At 38.1% G+C, this 12270-nt stretch overlaps 1 protein-coding gene across 1 annotated transcript; it reads right to left on the bottom strand.

The window, feature by feature from the left end:
* Positions 1-10767: 10767 nt before the first annotated feature.
* Positions 10768-11229, bottom strand: LOC132062404 (uncharacterized). The gene has a single exon (XM_059454978.1). The coding sequence runs from the start codon at positions 11227-11229 to the stop codon at positions 10768-10770; it is 462 nt and encodes a 153-aa protein (XP_059310961.1).
* Positions 11230-12270: the final 1041 nt, after the last annotated feature.

Here is a 12270-nt window from a genome sequence, read left to right as displayed (position 1 = left end):
GGGTCCTGTTGTGTGTTTGGGGTTCGCCACCCCATTGTGTGGTGACTTGATTGTTCTATTGTTATTGGCTTGATGCCACGTGATGATAATATATATTGGGAACTGTTGTTACATCTTGATTGTGATATTGATATATTGTTGGCGTACCCATGTTGGTACTTGTGATATTGATATATTGTTGGTGTACCCATATTGTTACTTGTGATATTGATACATTGTTGGCGTACCCATGTTGGTACTTGTGATATTGATATATTGTTGGCGTACCCATGTTGGTACTTGTGATATTGATATATTGTTGGCGTGCCCATGTTGGTACTTGTGATATTGATATATTGTTGGCGTACCCATGTTGGTACTTGTGGTATGGATATATTGTTGGCGTACTCATATTGGTACTTGTGATAATGATCTAATTTTTTATGTTGATACATGCATTGCACGCATTCTCATCCTTCATGATATACTGTTGATACACTGTTGGTACTTGATGAGACACTGTGATGAGCTGGGCACGGTTTTTAAATGAGAGTGATGTGAGAGTCCGATATCCGATGTTAGTCCCGGAATCATGGATTGAGTGAGTGCATGGACTCCACGGGTCCCCCAGGGTAGTGCCGATGAGAACCCCCCGTGGGCAAAGATTTGGAGTCTCGTCTATCTGTTGGTCAAAGATCCGGGATGAGTGGTACTTAGACTTCGCGAGTCACCTTGGGTTGTGCTACCGAAACGTCGATACTTCCGTCCGGAGTACATATGTACACAGCATTTCATTGCATTTGCATTCATACATTATTGCATTGCATTGCATTATGGCTTATATTGTGATGATCTGGTGATTTACTTGTGTTGTTTAGTTTTGGATTAGATATATTAAGACTTGGCACACTTGGGTTTAGATGCTTCAACCTAGGTGGTGACGTGTACTTGGTTTTGGCTTGTGTTCGACTTATACTTGTTGATTTACCTGCTTATCTTGCTTTATTGTCTGTTTATGTTAGCTATACTTAGTCGGCCTATGATACCTACCAGTACTGTAGCTTTGTACTGACACAACGCACTTGCTGCATTCTTTTATGAATGCAGAATTCTTGGTTGGATCTATTTCTGCTTCTCGTGGATGAAAGTCGCTCCGAGATTTGTTAGAGTTTACAGGGTAAGCACAAGACGTCCGCCGCCTTAAATATTCTTCTTATTTATGTCTTATTTCCTATTCCGAGACATATTCGAACTTGATGTATTATTAATATTCCAGGCTTGTAGATTTTAGTCAGATGCTCTTGTATGACCAGACCAGATACTGGGGCCGATTTCATTTACTTCCGCATTTTCTTATTTAAATTATAATTGTGAGACTTTCGCTGTTTTACTTCTTCCGTTATTTTATATTATTTGTGAATGTTGAGTTAAGGGTTTGCCTACCGAGATGGGAAAGGTGGGTGCCCGCACGACTTAGTGAAATTGGGTCGTGACATTTGAGTACGAACCTTCTGAAATAGTCATTAGAGAAGGTGAAGGTGATTCAAGCTAAGCTTCTGGCAGCGCAGAGTAGGCAAAAAGAGTATCCGGACCGTAAGGTCCGAGATCTTGAGTTTGGAGAGGAAGAGCAAGTGTTGTTGAAAGTCTCACCCATGAAGGGTGTGATGAGGTTTGGGAAGAAGGGCAAGCTCAGCCCGAGATACATTAGGCTATTTGAGATTCTCAAGCGTGTATGGGAGGTAGCTTATGAGTTGGCTTTACCTCCGGGCTTATCAGGCGTTCATCCGGTATTTCACATTTCGATATTGAAGAGGTATCATGGTGACGGTTCGTACATAATTCGTTGGGATTCGGTTTTGCTAGATGAGAACTTGACGAATGAGGAAGAGCCCGTGGCTATCTTAGATAGAGATGTTTGTAAACTAAGATCTAAGGAAATAGCCTCCGTGAAAGTTTAGTGAAAGAATCGTCCAATTGAGGAAGCTACTTGGGAAACAGAATCGGATATGCATAGCAATTATCCTCAGCTTTTCGCCGAGTCAAGTAACTTTTCCTAGATGCCTCATCCTTGTCCGTTCGTGGATGAATGGTGTTTTAATTGGTATCTGGGATAACAACCCTCCCAGTCGTTATGGAAAATATAGGATCACCCTACCATATAGGATCTTCTGGAGGGTAGAACGATCCAATAGATACTCGAACATATAAGTCCAAGAACTGAAAACTTGGCTTGTGTGTGATTATTGTTTGTTTTTGTTTCGTCCATTGGGAGTTAACGTAGGAAATTAGAATTTCGAAGCCACGGATGAGTCGTATGGTGTTTTTATATCTATGTGCATGTTTTGTTTGTGTTTGTGAGGCCTTGAATGAAGTGTTGGGTGGTAGAGTTGAAAAACTGTGAAATTAGTGAGCATACTGGTTCAGTGGCACCGCTGCAGCGGAAGAAGTGCCGCTGCGGCGGGACCGCTGTAGCGGCTGGCCTCTCGGCCGCCTCGATCGTTTAGGAAAATAAGGTGTCCACTATGGCGAGCACTGGACCGCTGCAGCGGGACCACTGCAGCTGGACCAGGCTCAGCATAACGGTGGGACGATTTTGTTATGGTCCGCTACAACGAGACTGCTGCAATGATTGGTGGACCGCCGCAGCGGTCGATGCGGGCAAAATGTCGGCTTTTAAACACTTAGTTTCGAATTCTTTATTCATAAAACTCCAAAAAAGTTCCCCACAAGCACCTAGGGCGAAAGTCCAAGCTAGGGCAAGAATATCCTTGAGAGGTAAGTCTCAACCATTCCTTTCATCATTACGCTTTCATCTCCATGATTATCATCCCTTTTATGGGTCTACAATGGTGAATTGGGAATTGTAATCCTAGAACTTAATAGACTTTCAATAGTTGATGGGCTATGCTTGTCATTGTGTGTTTATCATCTAATGGCTTGGGTTGTCACTTTTTAATCAAGAATTGAACCATTAGAGACATGAACTAAGTGAATTGAGACTTAGGGTTCCATAAAAATGGTAGCTTGATTATGAAAACTGCTTGTAATAGATGTTTTGATTAAATAGCCTTGTAAATTGATAGTGGGTGGTTTCTAAGGCCAATGTTAGGCTAATTTACATCTAGAAATCATTCACCCATTAGAATGGGGCTAAAGGGAAGGGTGTTCTTTGAATTGATCCTGTGACTAGAGTGATTGTGACTTATTTAACATCTTTATTTCTAGACTTTGAGCGTTCCGATGCTTTACGAAAGGGAAAGGCTATAGCGGAGTAATCTGCATTATTCCAGCTCTATAGTTAAGGTAGGTTGCGGTCTACTTGAATTAGACTTTGATTAGTTGATTATATGTGTTGTGAAATTGATAGGAGAAAGCATGTTTAGTCTTCAAGCATAATGTGTGTGATTGAAATTCCTATATGAAATTGATTGAGTGATTATGTGGGCTTCGTGACACTATTTGATATGTTGGGACCTACATGTTGATGATGTTGTGGTGAGAAGTTAATATGATCTTCTTGGTGGAATTGAGGTACAAAATGATAAATCGAATATTGAAAGCGATGTAATAATAAATATGAATATATATGAAAAAGGCTCATTTGACCGGGGGTGAGGATGAGACCTATATATGAATAGGCACATTTGACCGAGGGTGAGGATATGGCCTAGTTGTGAGCTCGGGTCCGAGGAGTGAGTCCGGAACGAGTGGTACATGGACACCATGGGTCCCCTGCAAGTCATGACTACTGAGCAATGACATCAGTTAGCATGTGTGTACAGTGTGTGTTTGGTTGTTGTTGGTAGATTTATTTATGTTGTTTGTTTCCGTTGACTTGATTTGACATCATCGAGTGACTTGTTTGTTATTACCATTGGTTGACTTATTGTTGGGCTAGTGATTATGTGTTGTTGATGATCTGTTTATTTTATTGATTTTATGATTCATGCATGATACTAATCTTAGTCGGCCTATGATATCTACCTGTACATAGTGTTTATACTGATACTACCTTGCTGCATTCTTTTTGAGTGCATATTATAATCCAAAGACTGCTACCTGACCTCATAGTTAGTGTTGAGGCCGTTTGCTGACAGATTTAGGGTGAGCTTTTATCCATGTTAGGCCGCCCGAAGATCTTCTTTTATTAATGTCTGCTTTCGTCCAAACATTGATGGTTATTTATTTTAGACTGTATACATTCCTTAGACATGTTTTAGATTAGAGTCCTTGAACGGTGACTTTCAGATTTTGGGGTTGTAATAGTTAGAACTTCCGCATTTACGTTATTATTTTATGGCATGACTAATTTTTGAATCATTTTGTGCTTGAATGGTTATAAACTGATTGAATTGGTTAATATAAAATGGACTTGAATGAGTAGATGGCTTTACATACTGGTTCGTCCACTAGGAGTTAGCGTAGGTGCCAGTCACGACGGGTTGGGTCGTGACAATATGTATATGTATTATTCATGTTTAATAAATAATTCTGCAAATATTCTATAAATATTTTTGTAGTATTATCATTTAGTTACATTACCCACCCCCCCCCCCCCCCCAACCAAGAAGAGAAAGAAAATGATTTTTTTTTTCATTCAAAGCAAATGGAGAAGAAGAGATGGCATAGCATTAGAATCAAAGCAAATAGAAGAGCTTCAAATATTACAAAAAAGGCAAATGGGGTGAGCTACATGGCTGACTCATGGCCTCTGGACTTCTCTCCTTATTTACTTTCTGTTCATTTCCCACAGACAGTGTTATTCATCTTTTCTTTGGATTTGTCTCAGGCTTATTAATGTTCTTGTACCATTTATACCAGGTTTCGGGATGTATAAGATTAAGTTATTTCCGCATTTCCTCTCTCTCTCTCTCTCTATATATATATATATATATATATATATATATAGACTGTTGGATATGTTCAAGTGTATTTATTATTCTTGTTTTTTCCTTCCAATGACTTAAACTTCTGGGTTGGTTCTCCTACTGGTGGGACAGTGTAGGTGCCATCATGACCCGCAAATTTGGGTCGTGACATTTTCTTTATCATTAATGTCGATAGGAAATTCCAAGATTATGTCACTAGAAAAAACTTGAAGCTTGATTCTTTAAAATATCCTCAGCAACATCTAGCAGCCCTCTACAAACTTTGTCATAGCTCTATCCTTACCAAAGATTTCTTTCCGTTCCTCAAAAATTGATCATTTTTTGGTATTCGTATTTTTTTTATTTGGATCAATCTAGAAAAATAAAGAAAAGGACAAGGCAATGCTGCATGCATCAGTTATACACTATGAATGGAAATCAGGAAAATACCTATACGAAGTAATAATATTCTAATAACTTATGCAAAATAATAATTACCTTTATAAAGTCATCCCAACATTTTGGACTGTCAAAAATTATGATTCCATCACTATATTGATATCACAAACCACTTTGACTCTTTAATAAACTTATGCTTGCATAACATTTCTTCCATGCTTTTATTTTGGAATTGACATGTGGTTTACATTTCAATCGACTGCTAGAATAACGATCATGCAAATAGTGCTCTAACTCCATCAGATATCCTGGCCTAGGGTTCGATTACCGGCTCTCCAATCATTAGCACACAACTCTTTTAAATCATCTACAAGAGCACTTTCTTCTATTGGAGTCCATATCTTCGGGTCGAAGGTGTTGATTTTCTTGATCTTTTTGACGATATCCTTGAACATGTTGTCTAGATATTCATTTGACTGTATAATCTTGTGGAAAAAAAACATCATAGATATTAGTTATCATCACAATAAGCATAAGTATATCCAACATTACTTAGCATCAAAAAAGAAATCATACACTTTACACATAAAAAAGAACTAAACAATAAGTACCAAAATATCACAAAAGAAAAGATAATTAAATATAAGTTATCTTCACAAAAATCAAAGTAACTATTTCTTATAATCACAAAACGGAAAGTTGATACACCTTACAATCATACAAAAAAACTAAAGAGAAAAATTCCCAGCCACAAGCTATAACACAATCATAGAACATGTTGAAAATATCAATTGTTCAGACTTGCATTCCTCATTGATTCAGCCAATTCATCCCTCCATGTGGTCCACTCCTCAGATTATTCAACAATATTAATGTTTTTGTGTTGATACTCCACTTGTCTTTCATATCAATGTCTAAGGTCTACTTCGATCTCTCTAAGAATAAAGTTGTGCTTCAAACAACAAGCATGAAGGATCTTATTATGAATCTTAACTGAATTCCATGAGGAGCTTCTAATAATTCCCTAACGCCATTTCAAAAAATAAAATGCCCTTTCGATAACATTACAGGCCCCATCATGCTTCATATTGGAGACCTCTTCTTGACATTGAGGTGGCGGATTGTCCTAGCCAATTCCTTAATTAATATCTATACCCTCTCTAAGGTGAAAGAAAATTGTTTCCATTTGTATATCCTCCATTGCACAACTAATAATTCCCTTAATATAAACATAAATTTAGTCATTTTTATGTAGAATTCTTTTTGTGATATAGTTTGAGTGTATAAGCATATGTATGGCATACTCAAAAAGGATTTTCAAACCAACAATATCTCATAATATACGATCATCGACAGTTGATCCTTCTTGATATTTTGTACGACCAGTTATCTATCCTAGTGTATACTAGAATTTCGCCTATAGGATAAAACACGTTACCTTACCTATTCCAAGCTAGAGTTTGCGAAAATTTAAAGGACAAATAAGTAGGGACACGTTATTTTTACGTGGAAATCACTCGGCTCACAGGGTGAAAAAACCACGACCTACACCTTTGCAAGATTTTCTCAAAGTTTAGTACAACTGTGAGCCTTTACAAATTCAAGTTATAAACTCTGTAACCTAGGAGCTAAACTCTAATTCCTATCTCACTAACTCCCTAGACTAAAGAGCACACTTCAAGTTATCCCAACTTGAATTTGAATTTGACTAACTATTGATTCCTACAATATTTGCTTCTAGGAAAGCGGATAAAGGTACAACTCGATAAACCAACCTAATACACAATCTAGACTCGAGAACTATAACACCTAAACTCTATGAAACAAATTCTTCAATCATCTTCGTAGTATCAGAGTCGCACCTCTGAAATCAGAACTCTCTCAATTTGGAATTGACAGGGTTTGCTCAATTTCTGATTTTCTCTCTTTGTGAGTGCGCAAAACTTCTTTATGGCATGATCTGAATATTTATAGTACTAGGTTTGCATCTAGTCCGCTGAACTCAATCCTTACAAGGTAAAGCTCACTATAAGAAATCTTGCAAGATTTTCCTCTAAGCCTTTACCATAAAACACAAATCCTACTCGCAGTAGGACACTGACCTGGAATATGTTTTTGGACCTGGTTCAAGCACCTGGTTCATTCTTCTCTGAATCTTCTCACTGTCTGAGATGGAAGATGTGCATAGTCCCATTTCAATCACCCTTGTCCTACATATGTTGTTACGGTTCGCTTTTACGCGGGTTAAGGCATAAAAGTTACTACGAGGTTGTTGGTGCTCTAAATGGATTTTTTGTTTTTAGAGTCGCCACCTAATTTATTAAAGGAAAACTAGGAAAATCGGGTAAAAGAATTTTCAAGCAAGAGAAAAATATTTTGGTACCAAAGTTCGAGGTAAGGGTTCTGGTGATCCCCTAGGGAAGGTTTTACGCACCCCAGTATTAAAGATCCATAGAAAACGGTTGATCTACGAGCTTCAATGTGTGATTAATGTACTTATTTATTTACAAATGTTTTGATTTTCCGCAAAAATGTCATTCATATCTATATCATAATTTCAAGAAGAATTTGGCAAAAATTCTCCTTAGAAAAGGGGTTTTTGGGTTTTGAAAAATCACGTAAGTGTTCAACTCACTTTATTGCCGGACTAGGACACACCCGGGATTTCTCCGGGTAGGATCGCTACTATTCTATTCCTAATAAGATGAGTTTAGTTCTTATAGGTTTTTTATTTTTTGTAAGAAAATATGGTGTATTCTCCTATATTTATATACATATAGGTATATGTAAAAAAAAAAAAAAAAAAAAAAGTCTCTTTAAGTCCAAGTTTTATCTTTTTGAAGCCCATAAGGTCCAACCGTTTTTCAAAGTACCAAAGTCCATCGTTTTCAATCCATTTGTTTTTGGGCTTCCAGGCCCAAATCAACCTTCATTTTCTTATCAGATTTCTTGTTAAACTCACAGCCCATTTCCAGTTTTTTTTTTTTTTTTTAAAAACGTACCAATTCTTTATCTTTCAAGACGTCCAAACCAAAACAAAAAAAAAATTCCTTGAGTTTGTAAAGAACTTATTTCAACACAGTTTTAATTTCAGAAAATGTCAAACAGCTTCCTTTTTAGAATCACAAATGATGTACCAAAGTTTCACTACTTTACCATTTTGAAGAAAACATTAGTCATTACTCCTCTTCCTTGAACTTAACAAAAAAATCCCATTTTTTTTACATTCTTTGCCACAAACAGTGTCACTTAAAATAATTTGAAGAATTAATCTAAGTTTGATTTACCACGTGAAAATTTGATTGTCATCCCAGTTATAGAAAAAGGTTTAACGACTTTCCTAAAGGACTAAACGTTGATTTCCTTCGTTCTACACATGCATAGGGTTCCAATATTTTCGCAAGAGTTTTTACAAGTACACATACATAAACAGATATGAAAATAAAGGAAGAAACTCAGGCTGGTGGGCCTACCAAGCCCACCAATAGACTATTTTCACCCATAGTTGGGCCTTCAAATAATTTAGCTTCCATTTCTTATTTTTTTTTTAAGGACTCGATCAAGAATGAGTCATTGGGCCTTCAGCTCAATGGGTTTATGCAAATGGAAGTGACCCAAGCCAAGATATTTCATGCAAGCAAGAATAAAAAGGGATAAGGATTAGGACGTGTTTAAGTTAAGATTGCAAATAAAAGCAGACTCGTATAATACATATATGTATAAGGCATGCCATTCGTCATTTAATAGGATAAGAACCTGACTAAGTATACACAGACTGGGGACAACAAACAAAATAGGCCCAAAATTTGCGAGTAACCCAAGTCCCATATAGATCAAGACAAATAGATAGTGTCACGCCCCAAAACCCACCCTAGACGTGACCGGCATCCGACATCATGAACAACATCGGAAGAACTTAAAAGATGCACAATGACACTTGAACCCGCCAGGTTCAATAATCACCTCCAACAGTTTATAAATTAAATTTAAACAAGTCATGATGTAAGAATAAAATTAGCGGAAGTCTTTATAATTTAAATAATTCAACCAAAACATGATAGTGTGCCCGAAAGAGTTAAACAACAACTCTTCTTCTACCCATATTCGAATGTATACTAAGGAGCTTCTAAGAATGAGGAATAAACGTCTAACTCATCGGGACGCAGCCCGAAAACTAATATAAATAAATGGAATCAATAAATGGGGTGTCCCACGAATAAGCATGTGGGCTCACCAAATCAGCAGCATCAGGAAGTTCTCTTAAACGTTTTGAATGTCACGAAACTGCTCTTCTTCGTTACCTAACATACCATAAAAAACAACAATGGTATGCCTGAGTACTTTGTACTTAGTGAATGCCTCAGGGGATAACAAGTGATATGAAAATAAAGTGTAATAACATATAACGAAATCAGTTCTGAGAATAGTGTGACACAATATGGAAACAGTTATTCAGCTTGTTTATCTCAATGAAAGACAATTATCAAAAAAACAGGTTATAAAGTCCTTGTCAAGTCCAACCTCCAAATATGCTATTTAAGTTGATCATGATTATTAACAATAGTTCCATTAAAAGATAGGAATATCACACTTGCCAATACAGGCCCAAAAATCAATCATAACGAGGGGATGACCTTTGAGGTTCCCTAATCATAGCAGCGCATCACACCGGAATATGAAATTCAATGGTGGCTATCCTTCCTCCCAAATAGCTAGGCATAATCACACCCCAGGTAGTGAACCAGGAAGTGGCCACTCATCCTCCCGAATGGCTAGGCATTATCACACTAGGATCCATAGTGACTACCCTTCCTCCCGAGTAGCTAGGCCAAACAATTCACTTTTATAACGAAGAGCACCCAAAACCCTAACTTGAGTCACCTTGAGAAATATTACTCGCAGATCCTAGGTTTTTCATTCAAGAATCATGTTAAGAGTCATGGGTTTAATGCTAGGATTGATTAATAATGTTAAAGATGTTCTTACCTTTATGTTTGGAGACGTGGAGACAAGATTTTCCTCCTTAGGGTTTATGGGAATGAGAATAAGTCATAAAATTAACTGAATCCCGCTGTTTATATACGCAGCTAGCGGCGGGTGAACTACGGACCGTATTAATAAAAACAGTGAGCAGTCTTGGGAGGCGGTGAAATACGCCTAGAAATACGGACCATATTTCAAAATTGAAATACGGGCCGTAAACTCTGGCAGTATTTTATGATAGCAAAAACAGTGAGCAACCTAGGAAAGTGGTGAAATTCGCCCAAGGAATAAGGACCGTATTTCAAAATACGGGCCGTGTTCTTGGCCGTATTCTTAGCCGTATTTTACATTTAACCAAAAACAGTGAAGTCCAACCCTCCAATACACTTTCACACTTAACTCGGATTTACGGAGTGTCACATTATCCCCCCCTTAAGATCATTCGTCCTCGAATGAGAATCATAGCCTAGAAAGAATTCACTAAACCACAAGTTGTTTTGAACAAACACAACAATTAATCTATGAATAATTTAAAATGCTAGCTCATACTTGCCATGAGGAACAAGTGAAGATATCTCTTCTTCATGTCCTCCTCTGCTTCCCATGTGGCTTCCTCGGTATTATGGTTTCGCCATAACACATTGACCGATGCCACATCCTTCGTCCTTAACCTTCTAACTTGACGATCTAGAATCTGAACTGGTTTTTCTTCATAGGTTAACCCTTCATTAATTTCAATATCTTTAGGGTTCAACACATGGGAAGGATCAGGTTTGTACAACCTCAACATTGAAATGTTAAACGCCGGATGCACTATAGCCATATCGGATGGCAACTTCAATTCATAAGCCACTGTCCCAATTTTCCTAACAATCTCGTAAGTGCTGATGAAACGGGGACTAAGTTTCCTCTTCTTACCAAATCGCATTACTCCCTTCATCGGCGATACTTTCAAGAACACCTTGTCACCAACAGAAAACTCTAGCTCACGCCGCCTCATATCCGTATAAGACTTCTGTCTACTTTGAGCTGTCTTGAGTCATTGCACAATAAGATTAACCTTCTCAATTGCTTCGTGAACTGAATTCGGACCCAACAATTCCATTTCAGTTGGTTCAAGCCAACCAATTGGAGATCGACAACGCCTCCCATAAAGAGCCTCATAGGGAGCCATTTGAATACTCGCTTAGTAACTGTTGTTGTACGCGAACTCCACAAGAGGTAAATGTTCATCCCAATTTCCTCCGAAATCTATAGCACAAGCTCGCAGCATGTCTTCCAGAGTCTGAATAGTTCTCTGTCTGAATAGTTCTCTCTGCCTGCCCATCAGTTTGAGGATGAAAGGCAGTGCTCAATTTCACTCTAGTCCCCAAACCTTCCTGAAAGGATGTCCAAAAATGAGTAGTGAATTGCGTACCTCTGTCACATATGATGGATGTCGGAATCCCATGCAATCTAACGATCTCCTTTAGATATAGCTTGGCGTACTATGCCGCGGTATATGATGTCTTCACAGGGAGAAAATGGGCAGACTTCGTGAGTCTATCCACTATCACCCAAATCGAATCAACCTTAGCCTTTGTGCAGGGTAGACACACAACGAAATCCATATTGATCTCCTCCCACTTTCACTGCGGAATCTTGATATTCTAAGCCAGGCCTCCAGGCCTTTGATGTTCAGCCTTCACCTGTTGACAGTTCAATCACTTAGCCATAAGGTTAGAAATATCAACCTTTATGCTCTTCCACCAATAGTGTTGTTTCAAATCCTTATACATCTTGGTGGATGCCGAATGAACCGAATACTTGGAACTATGAACTTCCATTATCAATTCTTGTCGAAGACCATCAACATCAGGAACACACAATCGTCCTTGCAACCGCAGAACACTGTCGCCAGTCCTAATAGTAAATGAAGTGTACTTACCCCTTTTCGCTTCATCTCTTAGCTTTGCCAGAAGCTCATCATCATATTGCTTGGATTTAATCCTTTCCACAATGTCAGACCGTGATGGCGTGATTCCCACTAACTCCCCATCTT

The sequence above is a fragment of the Lycium ferocissimum genome, chromosome 7 (genome assembly GCF_029784015.1).
Source record: "Lycium ferocissimum isolate CSIRO_LF1 chromosome 7, AGI_CSIRO_Lferr_CH_V1, whole genome shotgun sequence".
NCBI classification, from domain to species: Eukaryota; Viridiplantae; Streptophyta; class Magnoliopsida; order Solanales; family Solanaceae; genus Lycium; species Lycium ferocissimum.
This window is presented reverse-complemented; position numbering and strand designations above follow the sequence as displayed.